The following is a 20303-nucleotide window of genomic DNA, read 5'->3' on the forward strand; positions in this document are numbered from 1 at the left end:
TGCGAACTTTGCCGATCAACCTCCCCCTGCTAGATGTTCATGAACTTCTTGACCCGGCACATGACGTCAAAAGTAAAAGAGATCGAAGTGAGGCTATTTCAACTACTCTCGGGGCACTGCCATTGATCGAGGCAGAATCTATTTCCCAGGCACTCCGTGTGTTAAACGAGCACTTGGAGTTTATACGTGAGTTTCGCCCCTATAAAGAATTTCCGGCAGCAGAAAGCTCCAGCTTGGATTCTGTCGAACCCGATAGAAACAAAATCAAGATGATAGACGCTCTTATGAAGAGCTTGACACAGCATATGGCTTGCTCTGAAAAACAAGCTCGGCATCGTATGCTTTTCAAGGGGGCTGGTCTAAGCTGGCACGTCGAAAAAGGGTTAATGGTGTCCTTTATCCTTTCTTCCTGTCAAAATTCTACTGAATGGCAAGAAATAGAATGCTTACTCGATGGGTATGTTTGGCCTTCCCTGAAGTAAGTGTATCGAAGAGTGCTGATCTGACGAGAACCAGGGGTTCAACAAGACGCCAGGATGAGCATAGTAAACTGAGACCCATTCAAAGTCTTTGCCAGGATATCGCCGACGCACAAGATTACAACGAGGTTATAAATCTTCTTCTGCACGAAGGAATTCTTTATAAGCCACCAATTGAACAGAAGTTTGCCCAAGGGCGGGCCAAAGTACGGTTGAAAACGATAGAGGAGCTGATTGAACAGCGATGCTTCTCGCTAGCCTCACCAAATTCGCCCGGGACCAGGTTTTTAAACAAGAAAAAGAGAGAGCTCGCTTTGAACATCGCTTACTGTTTTTTGTACCTCTTCGAATGCTCCTGGGCGCACAGTAGCTGGTCTGCAGACACTATCTCGCTCCCGATGTCTTCAAATGAGTTTTCAGGCACTTGCGAATTAGACACACTTCCTTACATCCGTTGCGACCCAAAACCTTCACCATCCTCTCCAAACGACAATGCTCTGGACACCGGAACGAAAGATTACTTAACTCATCATTCTACATTTCTTGCTCTGGCTAAGCTTCTCGTGGAAATGGAGCTGGGGGAGCGGATCACTGTGACAGAGTGTAAAGAGGATGACCTGCCCAGCCTATGGTTGACTTTAAACAACCTGGTTGAGGAAGGCGTTATGCAAACCACAACTAATGATTATCTAAACGCTATTGAAGGATGCCTCATTTTACACCGGAGTATATCGAAAATGTCACCTGAACAATGGACAACGGAATCAGCGAGCTTGATCCAGAACTCAATAGTTAAAAATCTGAAGGCGGATTTTGAACACTACCGCAAACGAAAACGAGAAGTTTCTCCGCCCTTAGTGGACGTGAAGCCTCGCCCTATCTTGAATGATTCATTTGCTATCGGACGCAATGGAGAAACGGATGTTCCTCGCACAGGAGTCCTCTCGGATGAGCCATCTGATAATTCCAACAATTCTAAGGGAGCTATGAACAATACACCGTCAGACATCCATCCTGAGAAAATAACAACTGTCGCAGACCGGCGACCAGAAAAGAGGCCAAAGCATACTCATATTGCAACAGGGAACTATGTCACAGAAAATGAAATTGTGACTGAATCCAGTGTGTGTATAAATTCTTGCGGGACTACCATTTTGCCTCCTACTCCTCTGGGCTCCATCAAGTCATCTGATGAGCTAAAATCCGACACGGCTCCAGAGCAATCCAGGTAAAGACTCAGTCCAAACTGAAAGGAGATGGCTAAAACTAACACCAAATATCTAGGGTCGTATCCTCGTCTGATGACTTTTTCGATTTTATGGATGATTTTATTGAATCATATCTTCCCGATGACTTTACCGAACAATCCCAACGGGTCAAGGTCTGCATAATCGATAGTGGAATTGACAAAGAGCATCGAATCATCAAACAAGCTATAGAGAAGGGAAAAATTAAAAAAACGAAAAGCTTCAAAGGAGATAGAAATGATATCGACGACAAAACAGGCCATGGAACACACATAGCCGAACTCCTGACGACCCTCGCACCCGAAGCCGCAGTCTATGTTGCCAAAGTTGCTATTTCGGGCACAATGCCTCCGGAAGACACCAAATTGATAGTCGACGTAAGCTTCTCCATTAACCTTGATGTGAATATAGTCGAGATCATCTAACAAGTCATAGGCCATAAACTGGGCGCTAAAGAAAGACGTTGATATTATTTCGCTGTCTCTCGTGCTTGAGGCATTTGATCCAGATCTCGACCCTGTCATTAAGAAGGCTTATGAGGCTGGTAAAATTGTAATCGCGGCAGCAGGAAATGAGGGGAACAACAAGTCACGGGCATACCCGGCTAGAGATCCCACGGTCCTATGCATTCATGCCTCGAATGGCAAAGGGAAGGACGGAGGGATATCACCGAATGCCTTACCTAATGAAGACAACTTCATGACCCTAGGGATTGATATTCCCCTAATTTGGAAACGTCAGAAAGTAGTCAAGTCCGGGACATCTTTCTCAGCGGTGATAGCGGCGGCAATCGCGGCAAATCTCCTCGCAATTATTCCGAGGTGTTGTTCGTTAGATGAGGCAAAGCTAAAGTATCTTCGTTCAAGTGATGGGATGCGGCGTATATTTCGCGTCTTAGCTGAGCTGGATAACGGATATCAATACATTGCACCTTGGCAATTATGGAACCAGGAGAACACGGACGAGTATATTAAGGCAGTCCTTGAGAAGTGTCTAAGCAAATAGAATGTGCAGATAGATGAGCAAACACGATTGCATATATTGGTAAGTAATAACTATAATAGAGCCTATATATCATTACTCATCTGCTCATGTCCTTGGATGGGTTCTGCCTTCGTCACCGTTGCTTGAGAGGTATGGGACTTCATTTGATATAGTGCAGCACCCATCTACAAATTTCGGGGTCGGCTGTGAATGTATCATCAACAAACACGCTACCTTCCGGCAAGCATTCTGGGGCAAAATCATGAATAACCTCTAACTCTCCACCATACCTGTCGACGACTCCATGCGCATCATCGGACACCAGCGTAGCACCGCGTCGGTGTCTCTTCGCTTTCACCCCGTCCTTCTTCATGATCAGCTTTGAGAGTCGATACCCCAGCACAAAGTCTGACGTATGATCAAAGCCCATTTCGGTCTCTCTGCTCATCTCGCCTCCGGCATTGGCGCCTACCTGGAAGAGGCCAGTAGCTGGGTCCGGCACCGCTGCCTCCACGCCTCCGCCGAAGGCCCGCCCCTGTATCACCGAAGCCGATGCGCCACGAGCGACTTTGATGCTTGTAATCAGATACAGCGGCTCTTTGTCACGGTTGGCCCTGCGATAGGCCCGTACGGTGGGAACCTCGATCGCGAGCCTGATCTGCTCGGTAGTTGGGTTGAAGGACTCAGTGTCAAGGCGGTCTGTAACGAGGATCTCTTCGTTAGAATAGCCCCCCCTGACACCGAGACTGCCGCCGAACCCCCCTAGGCCCAGCAGCTTCGTGAAGATGCCAAGCTTCCCACTAGCTTGACTATTCATTTTTGTTCGAAACCCAGGAGTCTGGGTTCGAAATATTTGCTCGGCCGGGATCGGGATCCGTTCGGTAGGGTTCAGCGGAGTAGGATCTTCGGGATCATCAATAATCGTGCCGAGCTGAAGGGGCCCATTTGCGTCAGGGGCTGGAATCGAGAAGTTCGGCGCCGAATGGTACGTCTTCTTGAGGTTGAAAGGCATGGTGGTTCACGCGTATATAGTGAAAGTTGATAGTTATAGAGGTTAAGTTAAGATGAGAGGTTCAATAACGCTGTAACAGCTGTGTTGATAGTTATAGTTGCGAGTGTCGAAGATGACTTTAGATGATTTTCGGTGAATAAATAGTACGGGTTGGGTATCAATCAGGCTTTGAAGCTGTTGTGTTACCATGGGAGACATTTCCAATTGGCTATAACAAACTTGCTTAGAAATACTACTACGAGGTCATAAGGTACGAAATGCTACTCACGGTAACTCAATTCAGGAAATTCAACTCTAGTATTAATCGAGTCCAAGTATTAACCATTATATGTCCATAAAAATGCTTCATATTATACAAGATAGACGGGGTAACAATATCATACGCCAGCGCGTCTTTACAAATGCTCTATGCAGCATGTTGTTGTCTGTGAAAAACCTAGGCAGTGAAACGGCCTCATCTCGCTGCCACCATTAGAGACAATGCCACGCGTAGTTAGCCTGATAATCTTCGATCGCTGTGATGCGCAGATATATCACAGATCGAGATCTTCCATCAGATCGGCGAATCAATTCTTATGTGTACATACATGGCTACCTACCAGGGTTGGAAATAGCTACAGGCGCAGCAAAGCGGCGACAATGTACGAGTAATGCAGCTGCCTCGGTTCGATGAACCCATGCACATGCACTCAGAGGGAATCTCGTATGCAGATCGCGATCTCCACTTGACGAGACAAGCGAAATGGTGAGATGCCTGCACCAGCGCGTATCTGCGGCAGGCCATTTCTTTTCTCCAAATAGCAAAGATCATCTAAAGAAGAGGACAGTCAGCTCTCAATCGTTATGATCAGTAACAACCTGGCAACCACTTCGTCCACACAATTTATTTTGCCTCATTTTTAGGGGAGATTCATAGTTCTGTCAACAAATCCTCAAATTAGGCCCTCCAAGTCATATCCGCAAAACAAAAGTCACAGTTACAGCGCCCGTCATAAGGAGATCATGTTATGAGATACAAATGTTCTTGCATATCAGAAAAAAAAAACCATTCCTAACCCATATACCTGTCCTACAAAAATAATTATTTTCACCTAGAATAAATAGGATATATATGATCTCAGAACGAAGATTGACATTTTTTTGTTTGTTTGTTTGTTTGTTTGTGTGTTTAATTACTGCCAGTCTCGACAGTACTAGCCATATCGAAGGATCGCCTCTCCTTGATAAACTTAGGCCACGTATTTGTCAAGACTAGATACTTGATGCTCATCTCTGCATCATCAAACACATGCTCATTGAACTCAGCTGGAACTTCACCCCAGTAACGGACAATGTTAAGAGTGCTCTCAGAATCCGTCCGGTGAGGGACGTCGTCAAAGGGGGTGCAAGGATCGGGGTTACTGCGTTCGCTTCCGCAGATGACGTTTGCGGCGTGCTCAAACACGACCTGAAGGCTCTTGAAATCTGTAGAAGAAAGGTTGATCTGGAACTCGGCATGAGTCGCACTAATAAACTCGACGTAGATCTTGAGGGCACTCTCAAAGCACTCGCGAGGCAGCTCCTTTACTGCGCCGTCATCTTTCTCCGATTCTTTAGCCGCGGAGGAGTAGAGAGACTTCCATTCCTTGACGCTCGTGAGGAAAGCAATATTCTCCCCAGAGAAGTCTCGGAGTGCAGAAAATTGTTGCAGTGGTTCGGGGTTTTTACACAATGTGTGCTCAAGGGCCTCCATGGTCAGGATGCTTCCGCCAGAGCTATTTGTAACAACTGATGATGCTCTTCCCATTCGCCCTCCCCACGAGGACCTAGTAGAATCTGAGTTGATGGACTTGTTGCCACCGGTGAAGCCCTTCTTTCGCGACTCCCAGCGCGCAATCGAGTTTAGTGTTTCTTGAGTCAGAGCATTGTGCTTCCAAACTTCAATTATGGGAACAAAGACAGTGAAGATTTCGAGCAACAAAATAGAAACGGCAATCCTATATCGTTCGAGTTAATTATGCATCAAAACTTATTTTTCTGAGAACTGGAGCTTACCATTGTGGTGGAATAAAGTAGTTATTGACCGGTTGCATTGCGGGAACATACAAGGCAATAAGCCACATTGGGGCTGAGTGAAGACTATTGAGGATATTAGCATCAAGTGGGTAATGTACTGCAAGACAACATACTTGGAGAGGCAGCAAGCGATGGTCTGGAACCTCCATCCTTGGGTGTCGCGAAGGTTTCGCGCACGGAAGAGGATATAAGGAGCGAAAATCCATGCCCAGAACATCTGCCAGAAGATTGACGGCCACCTAGAAGATGATTAACTTATGATTGCAAACATGTAGATATTTGTATGAAGCTAACCATTCCCAGCCACGGCCTTGAGCAACCTTTCGCTCCATGAAGTTGCCATGGACTTCGGTGCCGGCAATGCCAAACGAGTCGTGAAACTTGCGAGAGATGAGGAAAGTAAAGATCGTCAAGATCAACTAAGTATAGAGTCAGTTCATCAGTGTGCTTTCAACTATGAATCCTACTAAATGTCAACTCACATGAAGGCCCATGCCGGTAAACACCAGAATAAGAGTCCGACGATTGTAATCCAGCTGTCGCCATCTGCCCAGCAAACTCCTCCGGTCAACAGGTACAGATGGGGTTTCGGACCTGATGAACTTCCTCTGCGCATCGGCAACATAGAGGAACCTGCTGTTGGAGGCGTGAAACAGGGCGATTCCAAAGGGAAACCAAATGCCCATGATCCAAAATTCGGCAAGTTCGGGCATCAGCGCACCATACCAATAGCCCAGTTCAACAGCAAGCCAGTAGAGATGTAAGAAACTAATTGCTGCAAAGGACATTGGCAAGCCTCTGATCCTCAGGATGGGCATATCGCGGCGGACCCAGAGGAAGGCCATACCGCTGAGAAGAATAACTGTCCATATTGAAGCAAAGACAATGTAAAAAATACCCACAGCTCCGAGCCGAAGCTCAGGCTTGGTATCCTTGGTGATACCAAACTCAGAGCCCATCGCTATAAGCTGTTTGTGGAAGTGATTATAGTAGTGACATAAATAACAGGGATATGAGACAAAAAAAAGGATAAATATAAGAGAACACTGAAAAGCTTGAAGAGTCGAAAGTGTTAAAAAATGTTAAGGGCAAAAGAACGAACGGCCGTCCAACACGAAAGGCGTGTCACAAGGGAAGCCAACGGATTAAGTACTTGATGACGAGGGTTATCAATCCAAGGGCAACATGAAAACCTCGTGGACGGTGGAGGAGTAAGTCCTAAATAAGAAGAAGGGATGCTGGGCATAAGTTCAAGGTGTCTGTGTCTCTGTGCTCTAGGAAAACTCCCGACACGTGTGGGATAAGACCTTCTCGAACCAATCGCGGCTAACAAGCACCATTTCACACGTTCTTGTCGATCATGATGGGAACAGGGTATAGCGTCTAGGAGAGAGAAAAAGGAGTCGAGTTTGCCTTGGCCAACCCCAGGCATAAGGAAGAAAAAGGAAACAAAATAAAGAACCTAGAAAATTAGAGAGGCGTGGTACCGCGATCGACGCCTCCCATGCCGAGTAAAAGCGGCTCCCTTTGCAAGGGTTCCGCATAAAGCCAACGCGCTTCCGAGGGAGTCTTAACGCACAGTTACAGAATTGCTCCTTGCATTTGACTCTTGTGCCGACCCTTACAGTACACTACTTATGCATGTCTATGATGAGGTGATGTGGCCAATTACACTCATGATCGGCGGCAGCTTTCCTCTCAGTCAAATGATTACATAGTATACGCTCTTTTTGTTGATGCAGATCATCCGGGCCGATGTGCTTGCTCTTTGCGACTCAAAGTGTCCAAGATATCGATCAGCCACCAGCTGTGGAAACACTGAGACACAGCAGGGGTGCATCCCAGGCTGGTTTGCTGCTCTACCATGCCCTCTCTGTCACGTTACCGCTTCCTCACCTGTCTGGCAATGATTGCTTGGACATGATGGACAAGGCACCAGCCGGCTTATTTCCAGGCAAAAGGGCGGGACTCTGTCTCGAGTAACTCTCTTGTCTGCAAGGTGGCAGTCTACTTTTGATCGTCCAGACGGCCATTCCTAGCGTGCTCCATGGAAACACATGAAAGCTGGGGCAAGACCATAGGAGGCCAGGAGTTGTCGGGATCTAAGAGCCAGATCCGGTTAACCCAGAGGCAAAATACTCCGTACCTGGCTTGCAAGAGGCGCCAGCAATAGCTGCTAGCAAGGATAGGTTCGCCTTAGCGCAGGTGTGAAAAGCCATGAGCCACCAAGCAAGAGCCATGGCCGCGTGCGACATGGCGGGCCGTGTGTCTGCCAAGCTAACCATCCAGCTCGAGTCGAACAGGGTGAGCTAGCCATACCGTATATGTCTTGACACTGGCCTCTCTCGCAGCCTGAAGGCGATAAGGTTGATCTCCTTGATTGATCAGAACGTAATAGGCGGTAATAAATGATATCGATCGTCTCCCAGGCACTGTGGAGATTATGTGACAGGGCCGGTTCAGCCTCACTCGTATAGCTCGTCACCGCGCCCGTAAGTTGACACTAGCATCTCTCTGTGCCCGTTTGTATGAGTTTAGGCACAAAAGATGTGAGGTCAAGCCTTTTCCCCTTCTACTTGGATCAGTGATCAGTTCGGGCAGATAATCGGCTACTTGCAGGAGAATCATGTCCACGTAGAGAGAGCGCGATGATTTGCAGCATCTTGATTCAAGTCTGTCTTTCGCCTAGTCTACAATCAGGGCAAGTGTACGCGATGGTCTTGTTCACCCCGTGTCAGTCATTCTCCTCCCTTCGATGCGACGCAGTTCCGCCCTTGCAGCTCCTTGTGATGCTCAACCACAAATCGCAACACCAATTGTGGCTCGTCCACTCCGCTCTTCAGATGAGCGAGCAGGGCCCAGTGCTCTCTCTCATTACGGTTTAATTGGTTCATCATGCCTGGTGTGCTCGATCTTCACTGATCTAAAGCAACGCCTTAGGTTTTAATGCCCCGTAGCTTGGACATTGTTGCGGCCGATGCTGATGGCCGACCAAAATTGCCGTGCAGCGGAGACAGTCTGTGGAGGCGTTCCTGTCTCCATTCATCTCATCCAGTCCAAACTCATGACCCATGCTCTCTAGCGGCCATCACTTCCGCACGTAGCACCCTGGTCAAGGCACGGATGCGCTGGACATTGCGGATGCAAGCCATTTATGAGACTGTTGACGGGGAATGGCCAGGCGCTGTATCCGTGATGCATACTACGTACTATGGGCAATCTTCCCACGAGCATACTTGTATTGTAGCTCCCGAGGTGTTCAACAACATCGTAACGGGAGTTCTCCATAACAACACTGGTTGCCTCCTCTTGCCTAGTCTTAATCCTAACCAGCTAAACCACAGAAGACCGGACGCTCCCTAGGCCAATTTTGCATGGATGATATCAATAGTAGTGTGCTTTCCACTAGCCCTGCATGTAAAAACTGACGCCAAATACTTAGAAAAATGAAATGTGATTCATGGCATTGTGACAGAGTGTAATATGCTTTCACCAAAGCCCCCGTTCCTGTTTCTACCATGCTTCCGGCGGCTTGCATGGTGGCAGAAAAAAACCAACCACTTCGTGACAGGTCGCATTGGGGGCGACACGGAAGAAAATTTCAGCTGTGCAAGCATGGACTCTACTGGTATGCGAAGTTCTTTCCCTTGCTAATACTAATGATTTAGCAGAGTCGTACACACATACAACAAGCTCCAGATACTTGGTGTTCTCTAATTCATGAGGTTGATGAGCTCTAAGGGCGAGAACCAACACTATCCGCCTCACTACCAACATGACGCGCACGGACACTCAGCCAAAAGGATCGTGCTGAGATGGATGCTCACCGGAAAAGGAAATGCACATCGACGCCAAAGACGAAAAGTAAAGCGCGCTGCGTGCTCATGCAGCCGGTAAACAAGCCCCTCAATGTAAAGAGGCACCATTGCGAGGGGAGCTGAATATATCAGTTATCATCTCAAATTCGGGCTTCATATGCCGTTTGAATGACAACCGTCTCAGTGTTAGTCGCAAAAAAAACACTGTTGATTGGACATGGTCGCCATTGCAGGGAAAGTTGAGGTAAGGGAGGTGTTGCGTGTGATACTTGTATGTCTTGTGTGACGAGCGACCGCATAATGCTAGACTAGCGTAAAGCCTCACCGAAGCCCGTTTATTGGATCATTTTGGCTTGCCAACACATCATTATCTTGAGTCTGTAACAGGTTCTTTCCAACTCATTATCACATAGTTGTGCATAGGTAGCGTCAAGATGTGAATGTTTCTCACCCCAATCGGGAAAAGGTTATGCGCTTGGTGACTTAGTGAGGACATGCATTATCCTGCTCGCGCATTTCTGTCAGGGCAGCGGAAATGTACGACAAACGGCTGTACCTACCAATGAAGATGTACTCGTATAAGCCGTTAAGGGCTTAACGGAACATGACAAGACGTGCCTCCATATCCATGTTGATGTAACACAAGAAAGCGGCAGTCATTAATTGCGCCTCAGAAGGTTTCATTGTTGGCCGGCGAAAGTTGTTGCCCCTATGGCACATGTCGGGGTGGAACGGCATGGATGTTGCCCATCAAACATCCTAAAATGGGCATATTTCAGGAATAGCTTGTCTCACTATTGCAATCTAAGACACGGGAAGCTTGGAAAACGCCAAATCCTCAACCGTTGAGAAGATAATGGTTGTACAAAGTGCGAAATGTCTCGGCTGTTTTACTGAGGCATACCCGTGGTTCCAAGCGCAAGGACAGAAGGTCAGAGGCGGGGTCGAGAGAATTCGAATTCCTTGGCCCAACATCAGTAATCTTCACTGTTTGCGCGGTGATCCCTGCATCAGACTGACGTAGAAATAGGCGCGTGCGTTGGGTGTTAACGAGAAGAAATGGGGGCCGAGGAAAAGCGCAGGTGGGAAGAGTTGCAAAATCTCCGGCTTGAAAGTTCAAGTGCTCAAATAACGATGAGAAATTTGGACTTCATCATTACCTGTAAAAAGCAAGTAGGAGTTTATGGGGGTCGGAGATGGTAACCAACATGCCAACAACGCAGGTGGTTCTCGCGAGACCCATACGACCGCAGCCCCTATTATCGTACCATCAGTTAGTATTTGCTTCCAAAGGTTGATTTCACAACATTGAGCGCTTAGGAGTACTCGTATATTGCATATCTATCTATGCAGCTGCAATACTTTGTTTACATCCAGCTGCCTCTTTTTTCGGAGATTACCGAGATGTGTTGGAGCATCCTTGAAGCATCGTGAGCGTGGCGCAAGCTTTTCTCCTCCGCCAACTCTTAATGCAGACGAGCAATGGCCACCGAGAGTATGCGATGAGATGAATTAGTCGGCATGCTAAAGAATTGGTTCAAACTCGAATATGTGTGAATGATGCAGGTATGAGAGGTCTAGGTTATGAAGCATCTCAGAACTGATGTTAATGCATTGTCAATAGCCTGTCTCCTTCCTACCTTGAGATCGGCGCGTTAGTCGTCACGTTACGGCAATATCTATTTGCATTCTTGGAGAAACGATGTAACCCTGAATTTTCATCTTCTATGCTGGAAATCCGATGGAATACATCAGATCTGCAACGCCAATGAATATGCGCGGGTGACGATGCTGGAATACTCATTTAACGATACATCCTCATCAAGCTCTACGCAAACACCAACCAAACTGGTCATCACATTCAGGGAGAAAGGCCACATTAGCAAAACGATATCACCAACATATCATCAGCCTTTCCAGACCAACGGCATAAATGAAATAGGAGGGCCCAACATCCAGGGCAATCTAGCAATGTCTTAGGAGAGGACTTGGTAGAGAGTTGTGCGAAAGTAAGTGCATGGGCTCAGGACGGTCTGAACTTCTCAGCTAATATCTTCTTGACAGAATTACTGTTCTAACAAATGAATTGCCGATTCAAATCGGAATAAATCGTCCCTATTATTCACCGAAGAGAATGGCTTTTTCAACGGGCCACACTGGCTGCAATATGCCAGTCAGGTACTCGACAACGACACTCCTTCGTTGAACAGTGACGCAGTCCTTTATGCTGTGAAATATTCGATGATTTATGTGCCATACGAGTCCTGGAGAACTTAATGTGCTGACTCAAAGTCATCTGAGTAAGCGAAATATGCGGCTGAGCGGTTTATCCCGCCAAGAGCAATGTCTCATTTCATCCCTTGTAACACAGCCTCGTGGTCTTCCGCACCTTGAAGTTAGGAGGCAAACACCATCTTGATTACAGCCCCCGATGGGCTACTGCGGACTCAAAAGCTGCCTGATAGCCTCTGGGCGGACCGATTTGGACAGCTAGCCAGCTCCGCATGAGAGCGTAGTAGCAGCGTGCATGCGTGCAACTGTGTATCCTGGCCTTTGTTAAAGAGCCACGCACCTCAGATGCATGTTATATGCACATTGTATGCAGGATTGACCAACGAAAATCCAGTAATTCGATAAGTCGACGCAAAACCCAGCAACACCTGCAGTCCCGGCCTCAGCTCTCCAGGAATAAGTCTCTCCCCCCTCTTCCACATCGCACCCTCTCCCGGACCACGGGCTCGAGCTCGATTTGCATGCCCATTTATTAAGGCCTGTGCTCGATTAGCATTGCCTTTGGCACTGCCTTACACTGAGCATTGTCATCTTGGCCGCATAGATTCGGGCCTGTGCTTTCATTGCTAATCCGCCCTCACCCTCCCCGTTCTCACCTGTCCCCGCTACCTGTCACATTCTCAGATCGCGTGATCGTCATCAATCGGGACTCTTTTTTTTTCGTCGCAGCTACTACCCTAAGCGCATAATCAATCCTACGCCACTAAGATAGGCCATGGGAAGCCCGACAGGGAGCAAAAGATCGAGCCGCAGCGATTCCCTGGCTGGGGCTGCTCCTCGATCGAGTCCTGTCAGCAAGTCTAGTCCTACAGGAAATCTAGGTGAGTAGTTTTGTAGCTTAGCCACTCTTGTTTTAATTATCGCGGGGCAAGTCTGCGCCCAACAGTCGTTATGTACCTCTCTTCTCTTGCATGCCAAACAAGTCAGGCTGTGAAACCTATGCTGTTTGAATGAGACCTGTTGTGCCCACGTTTTGGTGCAATGTGATTGACCAGCTTGATATTAGTTGAAGAGCCTGCGGCGGAGAATCTGGGGCTCTTGCACGGCAACGCCGTCATCGAACCTGGTGGTAGTGATGAAGATGGCGAATTTTCACCAAGCGAATTCGATGCCGAGTCCATCAGCGACCAATCCGACTCTACATCTTTAGGATCTAGCATCTATGACCATAGTTATGTCAACGGCCGACGGTATCATCGCTACCGACACGGCAGATATCCAATCCCAAATGATGAAGCGGAACAACACCGTGAGGACATGCTACATACTATGATGTTAGAGGCGACGGATGGGAAGCTATTTTATGCCCCAATTGGGGATTATCCACAGAAGATTATTGATCTAGGCACTGGCACCGGAATATGGGCCATGGAGAGTAAGTTTATCCATTACATTGCTGATTTGTCTGCATCGCATCCAAGTGTAGATAAGTTCATGTCATAACATGCACGAGACCAGAGAGTAACACGAGAGGGTAGTGGGCGACAGATATATCGGCGCCGAGGTTTTAGGACTCGATTTGAGCCCCATTCAACCTACCTGGGTGCCCCCCAATGTCACATTTCTCATCGACGATGTCGAAGCTGAGTGGCTCAACGGTGATGATTGGGACTTTGTCCACCTGCGGAACATGATACCTGTCATGAAATCACCCGTCGGTCTCCTCAAGCAGGCATATGAGTAAGTTACAACACCCTCAATGTTCTCACGGAAACTTTACTTGTGACTGATAATGGCTTCATTAAAAAGCCATATGAAGCCCGGCGGTTGGGTTGAGCTACAAGACGTGGACGGGGATGTTCACTCCGATGACAACACGATCCCAGAAGACTGGCCTCTCAAGAAATTCACAGAATACATGCTTGAAGCATTTGCCAAGTTTGGTACAAATGCCCATGCGGCTGTATTTGGGGGGCAGTACTTGGCAGAGGCAGGCTTTGTCAATATCCAGCATAATTATATCAAGCTTCCCTATGGCACATGGCCGAAGGATAAGTAAGTCAAACCCCCGTTTATCTTGATGCTTTCTCCTTCTTGTATTATCCCTGAATTCGCAAATCAAATTCACTCTTTATACCTCTTAGAGGTTAATTTGCTAACTCTACCCTCCTAGAATTATGCGGCTGGTTGGGATGTATTATCGCACAGCCTGTGAAGACTTTTTCCCTGCAGTCGGTGCTATTCATTTCCCCATGCTTGGATGGGAGAAGACAGAAATGGAAGTCTTCTTTATGCAGTGTCGTCAGGCCATGCGTGATCCCAAGGTCCACGCGTATGGCAAGATGCATTTTTGGAGCGGCCAGAAGCCTTACAATGCAGAGTGAATCAAATTTGCTAAAATCATCGTTTTGGTGCGCGTCCACACAATAGAGTTATAGAGGAGGAAATTGTCAAGAGGGTGTATAACATGTGCGTGCATAGAATTTTCTTTTTTTTTATGGCTGCGTTGGTAGTCAGTTACTATAGGGGGGATTGGCTGGTATATATTAAATAAGTAGAATGCTTCAATGGGCGATGGAATTTTAATCAGTGCTGCTTTTCTCATTGGCTATATACTCTGTATAGACATGACCGAAATTGGGCGGATTATACAAAAATTAACAAAGACGGGGAACCAACTCCTCTCTATTTTGACCGAGGCATCCCACCTGATACGTGTTTCCCAACAACAACTGTTCATCGCCGTCCCTTCTTACTCTTCTTTTCACGCGGTCTATCCTCTTCATCAGCACCACCGGGCGTCTTCCGCTTCTTTCGGCCCTCCTCCAACAGCTTCTTCATTCCCTCCGTAGCCTTGAACTTCGGATTAGAAGGATCAATGGCAAACTCATGGCTATCAAACACAGCCTTGAAGCGGTCATCCTTGACATCCATCTTGAAGTCTGACTGCAGACCAGCAGCATCTTTGCTCTTCTTCTGGTACTTGGCCTTCTTGCCTTTTTGCTTCTCCGCACGCAGAATCTCATTCATGTCGAAGTGGTCAAGATGGTCCGCCTGGTTGTCATTCGCGTCCTCAGCCATGACCTTGGACAGATGGGCCTTTTCTTCGGCGTCGCGGGCTTCGGCGGCTTCACGTGCCTCACGCTTCTTGCGGCGCTCTTCCTTGCGGATAGATGTCTTGGATGTAGGGGCGGGGTCTTCAGTGGTGAAGAAGGGGTCATCGAAGCCAAGGTCTTCGCCGTCATCCTCGCCACCACCAGTAGCAACATGGACATCACTATCAGATTCACCGTCGTCGCCATTAAGGGCTTCGCGCTTAGCCTTGGCAGCTTGTCGCTTCTTCTCTTTCCTCTCTCGCTCTTTGCGGGCGTACTTCTCGATTGTAGTCTCTTCCCTTTCGTCCTTCTTGGCTTTCTCGCCTGATAGAGCCGGAGTGAAAGTGACTTCCATTTCACCCACAGGGCCATCCTTGGATTTTTTAGACTCTGGCTCAGCCGCAAGACCAAGAGCCTCACGCATCTTTTGCCGAGCCAGTTCTTTCTTGGACAGCTTGGGTTCGCCGTCAGCAACTGCGTCGCCAGCATCTTCATCTTCTTCGTCCTCTTCGCTATCGCTGTCACCAGCGAGGTAGGCTTTCAGGTCTTGTTCGTCAATCTCAGCTCTGCTCCCCTTGAAGGCTCGCTTGATGGATTCTTTGCGGTTGATCTCTTCAGGGTGCATGTCCCATGTGAGCTTGACTTTTGAGCTTTGTAGCGCATTGGTGACGAACTCAATGGGCTTGTATGAATCGGGTACCTTGTCGCATTGATCTCTAGGCTCGTCATCAAATGTAACATCATCTGGGACAAACCGCAGATCGATGAAGTTGGATGAGGCTTGATATTCGGTTCCGTCGGTTGCTTCGTAGATAGCTTGGGCGGTGGTTTTACTTGAGCAGGTCATTATGGCATAGTAGTACCGTAGCCTGTCAAGCTGATATGCTCTCAAGGCGTCGCTGTCGAAATCTTGGTCGTCGCCTTCTTGAATCAGTTTCTTCTTGATAGCGGCCTCTTCGGCTTCGCTGTTAGATGCGCTTTCGTCGTCAGACTCTTCGTCCTTCTTTCCCTTCTTAAAGAGCTGCTTGGGTGGGCCCTCAATCTCTTCTTGCTGCATACGTTCTTTTCCGAATTCGCTTGGGTATACGGAAACATTGAGGACCTTGCCACTGTCATTGGTAGGAATAAAGCTGGTGAACAAGGCCATCAGGTCTGTTGATTTGACGTGGTCCCAGTCGAGGTTGACGATGGCTATCCGATTCGTAACTTCTCCGGTCTGGATCTCCTCTCGTTCTAGTCGCTGCATATCGCCACCGGTAGCAAGATCCAACTCTTCTTCTTCTTCAGAATCATCATCGGAATCTGAGTCTTCGGAGGAAGAGAAGCCTCCCTCTCGCGCGGGGTCAAATTTTCGTGGCCTGGCAGCAGCTGCCAGCTCTCTTTCAACGATCTCGTCATCGTCAACCTCAATATCCTCTTCCTCTTCCTCTTCTTCCTCCTCGTCATCTTCGTCCTCTTCTCCGTCGTTCTTCTTGCCCATTGCTGGCTTGTCGGCCTCCTCTTCATCGGAGTCGTCTTCATCGTCTTCCTCCTCATCCTCTAGCTGGTAGAGTCTTTGCAGGGCTTTCTTCTTAGAATCCGACTTAATCTTGCGTCCGTACTTGTCTACTCGAGCGGTGGCCGTGAAGTCATTGTCCTTGAGCATGCCCGCGAATCGCTTGTCGACAGTCGTCTTCATGTGCTTCTTCGACGGCAGCCGGAATCGAGGATCGGTCTGGAAGCTGGCGAATCGCTCGTCGGTAATTCGCGCCTGAGGCGCTGCACCACCATTCTTCTTCCTATCCTTTCGCTTATCCATCTTGTAGGCGTGAATGATCTGGTTAAAGGACTGTTTCCGTTGCCGTTTCCGCAGCGATGCTGGTGATGCGATGCTGGTCGCAACTTTTTCTTGGATCGAAACTTTTTGGCAGGGATATTGTTATCGGCTTATCGCTGGCCAATGAGAGCGCGCAATGCCCAATTGGCTTTGGTGAGGAAATATGGGCCTGGCCGCCCTAAGAAATCGCCAGGCTTGTGAACGGTGAAGTCACCGACGTCGTAAAAATCGTAAAAATGACAGCCGCAAGATGTTTTAGCTATGGCTATAGAGGCTGTGGTGCGGAATTCCGCAGCTGATTTATTACCAATTTGTCCAATGCCTGTAATAATGTGACAGATGCACCCGCTTTGAGTTTAGCACAACGGAGCTTAGCTCCTCTCTTGAGGCAAGGTTAGATGCTGTGAATGTCTATACGCTGTGTGTTAAGTGGAATTCACGCTGGATCTAATACTGCAATCGTCCAACTATGCTGATTAAATCTAGATACATATGTGTTTATATACTTACATTGTTTTGTTTATAAAAGACGAATGGCATCCTGTTGATTTGCAAAATATCCTCTATGCTGATCTCAAATCTCTCTCCTCACAATGAACGCTCCAAAGTATAACGTTGCTTCTCAAAAACTTTTGGTTAGAGATTCAAATATAAGTTAAAACTTCATCTGCATATAACTGACACCCCTTTTAGATAACCGGAGTCACAGGCTTCATTGGCTTCAAGACTCTGCTTGTCGCCCTCGAAAGAGGATATGCCGTTCGCGCCGTTGTTCGAAATGAGCAAAATATCTCAGACATTGCCGAGAAAAGCTCACTAATTTCCGAGAGCCACAAACGAGGAATCCTAGACTTTGTCGTTATTCCAGATTTCTTGTCAAGCGACAACTGGTCTGTTGTTCTAGACGGCATCACGAGCATTATCCACATTGCATCCCCTCTGGCACATGAAGTAGGCGCTCCGGTCTTTAAGCAGCTCGATGGCATTTACAAACTAATACTATTCAATCAGAGCGAAGATTATGAAAGAGATATAATAAGCCCTGCCATTTCCATGGTGACGATAGTGTTGGAAGCAGCCGCCAAAATCCTGTCCGTTCGAAGAGTTGTTATCACTTCTTCCTGTGAGTCCTTCGAGCGCTCCATAAACAAATAATGTGAAACTAATAATGATGCAGGTGTCACCTTGATCCCTTTCGAATGGAACCTGAATCCCGACAGCGAGAGACTATACTCAGGTGAGAAAATTGTCACATACAAATGATTCATCTTCTAATAGTCAATGAGCAGCATCGGATCTAAATTCAAATCCACATAAGCCATATGGCAGTGCCATGGAAGCATACTGGGCTTCAAAAGCGTACTCAAGAATTGCGACACGAGAATTTGTTGAGAAAAAGAAGCCGCATTTCGACTTTGTTCACTTGCTTCCCTCTGTCGTGTTTGGTCCGGACGAGCGAATTCCCCCAAACGGCGCCGCAGATGAACTTTTGAAGGATAGCCGAGCTGCGGTTATTGCCCCAGCATTAGATGGCTCCACGAATTCACCATTTCCGTTTGTCGGAGTGCCTGTTCATGTTGCAGATGTGGCGCGCGCCCATGTTGACGCAGTAGACACCACTCGAATTCCAGGGAATACCGAATACATCCTCAGCTCTGACACCCCGGATGGTATTGTTTGGGATAGAGACACGGCAGCAGTTGCGAGAAAATATTTCCCGGGGGAGGTGCAGAGTAAAGTACTACCACTTGAAGGTACACTGCCTTGTATCAAGTTCCGACTTGACGGCGATACCACCGAAAGGGCGTTTGGATGGAAGTTTACTAGTTTTGAACAGACCATGAGAGAGCTCCTCACACAGTATGTGAAGCTCAAACAAAACGCCATCAATCAGTAGGGACTGCGGATATATGAATATGTTACCACTAAATAGTCACATGGGCATTTGAGGTTTACTAGTGATGATCATAGATTAAAGCATTTGCGTTAATAGTATATATGTTCAAATAGCACATGCGTTAAAACCCAACCTCCGTGATTGGTTTAATAGGCTGCAAAGTCCACGACATTGCAGGAGAAACCTGCGGATCTTTGAGCGATAGGGCTGCACCAGAAGCATCAGCTGAAAGAGCCAATGGCCCAGAATACGAGTTTGATAGCTTCCAAGTCCCATTCCCTTGTTGTTCGATACGCCACTGCTGTCCTGAATAATTCCCAGCTGTAGCCAGATGCGGTCGTGTTTTGTCATTGCCGTACACATCCAAGCATTTGCCACTTCCAAGCCACATGTTACAAAGGTTATAGGCTCCGGGGTTGGTTCTGGAAGGACGAAGCTGCCAGTGTTGTCCGCTGAAATTTCCTTCTGCAGCCATTTGTACTTGGCCATCTTGCTGCTGATTTCCATCGTTTACAACATCAATTGCCATTCCGGGTTTCGCTGGATTCTTGATTCGATACCATAATCTGCTGTCTAAACCATTTGATGCCACTCCTGGCTGCACGCTTGGCGGCACTTGAACTGAAGCAGGCGCCCCCTTTGGTGGCAAGGGCTTGGTAATGCGTATTCCAATGTATGGCTGGTGATTGTTTGGCAGCGGCGTAGAGCCAAAAGGCGTTTTAAGTTTTCGGTGGTAGGTTACAATACCGGCTTTGACTCCCAATCCATTGATGTCTCGCTCGCCGGATCTCTTTCCCTGAAGAAGACTCTTGAGAAACTCGGTTGCTTCTTTGACAACGTCATCAGAGACAGTGGCCAGGCTTTGGTTAAATTTTTGCACCTGAGCGTCAACCTGGTCGGAGACCCAGCCAGCCACTGTGCCTGTGGGAACAGATATAATGAGTTCAACCACATCAGCCTCATTGATGAGATCTCCATAGACAATAGTCCAGCCGCCAGCGGCGTTTGCGGCTCGCACGTCGTTACGGTTAGTGACTTCAGACATCGTGGGACTTTATGTGTTTTCAACTAGAAATTACGGTGATCAAGAATTGCAATGGGCTTTGGTGATAATCTAAAAGAATAAAAAAGAGAAGAAAATAGGGAGGCATGAGCATTCCTTAATATAGTAAAAAGAAATAGACCAACAATAGCCGAGCCTTCCAAGAGCTGATTGTCAATGTCCAATCATTTACTCCATTGTACAGTCGTATCATAGAGCTAACTCTAGAATTGCAACTAGCTTGATCGGCAGTTATGGCGTCGAGCCAAGTCAGAAGTCAAAGGGATTAGTAGCGGGGTAGCTGTTGAAAATAACCTTATTTTTAGAGAAAACTTCATGTACCTAGTATGGAAGTACGAATTGTGGCAGAAAAGTCTATTCAAAGACTGAGAATACGAATGGCATTAGCAATTCAGCGCGGGGAAAGCTAAACCCATTGCATGTTGGGATAAGAGATTGTGGCCCAGCTGACAGATGCTAGCATGCGAAATCTTCTCAAATGAGGATTTAGCTCGTATAACAAGGGATGTGCTACTCTGAGGAAACTGGTCAAATCCTGAGGTAAATGCCAGATGGCAGCGCTCTAGTCAGCACCATCATCTTTAATTCGCCCAGTAACTGGCCTG

At 47.5% G+C, this 20303-nt stretch overlaps 7 protein-coding genes across 7 annotated transcripts; 3 read left to right on the forward strand and 4 right to left on the reverse strand.

Annotated features, from left to right (window-relative positions):
* Nucleotides 1-2218: 2218 nt before the first annotated feature.
* Nucleotides 2219-2731, forward strand: TRIVIDRAFT_153851 (uncharacterized protein; the record flags this gene model as incomplete). The annotated part of the gene is made up of 1 exon (XM_014099619.1): nt 2219-2731. A coding segment is annotated over one exon (513 nt), but the record flags the coding sequence as incomplete, so codon positions are not given.
* Nucleotides 2732-2895: 164 nt separating this feature from the next.
* On the reverse strand, nt 2896-3722 carry TRIVIDRAFT_69713 (uncharacterized protein; the record flags this gene model as incomplete). Its single annotated transcript, XM_014099620.1, has 2 exons — nt 2896-2914; nt 3001-3722. The coding sequence occupies 2 exons, from the start codon at nt 3720-3722 to the stop codon at nt 2896-2898; spliced, it is 741 nt and encodes a 246-aa protein (XP_013955095.1).
* Nucleotides 3723-4731: 1009 nt separating this feature from the next.
* Nucleotides 4732-6939, reverse strand: TRIVIDRAFT_78031 (putative GprK-type G-protein coupled receptor protein; the record flags this gene model as incomplete). The annotated part of the gene is made up of 5 exons (XM_014099621.1): nt 4732-5698; nt 5757-5840; nt 5891-6016; nt 6072-6196; nt 6260-6939. The coding sequence occupies 5 exons, from the start codon at nt 6734-6736 to the stop codon at nt 4891-4893; spliced, it is 1620 nt and encodes a 539-aa protein (XP_013955096.1).
* A 5663-nt stretch (nt 6940-12602) lies between these two features.
* On the forward strand, nt 12603-14211 carry TRIVIDRAFT_192570 (uncharacterized protein; the record flags this gene model as incomplete). The annotated part of the gene is made up of 5 exons (XM_014099622.1): nt 12603-12708; nt 12900-13262; nt 13366-13567; nt 13637-13882; nt 14001-14211. 5 exons carry the CDS (start codon nt 12603-12605, stop codon nt 14209-14211), a joined length of 1128 nt encoding a protein of 375 aa, XP_013955097.1.
* A 352-nt stretch (nt 14212-14563) lies between these two features.
* TRIVIDRAFT_180858 (uncharacterized protein) lies at nt 14564-16790 on the reverse strand (the record flags this gene model as incomplete). The annotated part of the gene is made up of 1 exon (XM_014099623.1): nt 14564-16790. One exon carries the CDS (start codon nt 16718-16720, stop codon nt 14564-14566), a length of 2157 nt encoding a protein of 718 aa, XP_013955098.1.
* A 641-nt stretch (nt 16791-17431) lies between these two features.
* On the forward strand, nt 17432-18635 carry TRIVIDRAFT_50565 (uncharacterized protein; the record flags this gene model as incomplete). Its single annotated transcript, XM_014099624.1, has 4 exons — nt 17432-17701; nt 17750-17861; nt 17916-17975; nt 18028-18635. Coding segments are annotated over 4 exons (1050 nt in total), but the record flags the coding sequence as incomplete, so codon positions are not given.
* Nucleotides 18636-18756: 121 nt separating this feature from the next.
* TRIVIDRAFT_69718 (carbohydrate-binding module family 13 protein) lies at nt 18757-19680 on the reverse strand (the record flags this gene model as incomplete). Its single annotated transcript, XM_014099644.1, has 1 exon — nt 18757-19680. The coding sequence occupies one exon, from the start codon at nt 19678-19680 to the stop codon at nt 18757-18759; it is 924 nt and encodes a 307-aa protein (XP_013955119.1).
* Between the last annotated feature and the right edge of the window lie 623 nt (nt 19681-20303).

Source organism: Trichoderma virens (assembly GCF_000170995.1).
Source record: "Trichoderma virens Gv29-8 chromosome Unknown TRIVIscaffold_77, whole genome shotgun sequence".
In the NCBI taxonomy this organism is placed as follows: domain Eukaryota; kingdom Fungi; phylum Ascomycota; class Sordariomycetes; order Hypocreales; family Hypocreaceae; genus Trichoderma; species Trichoderma virens.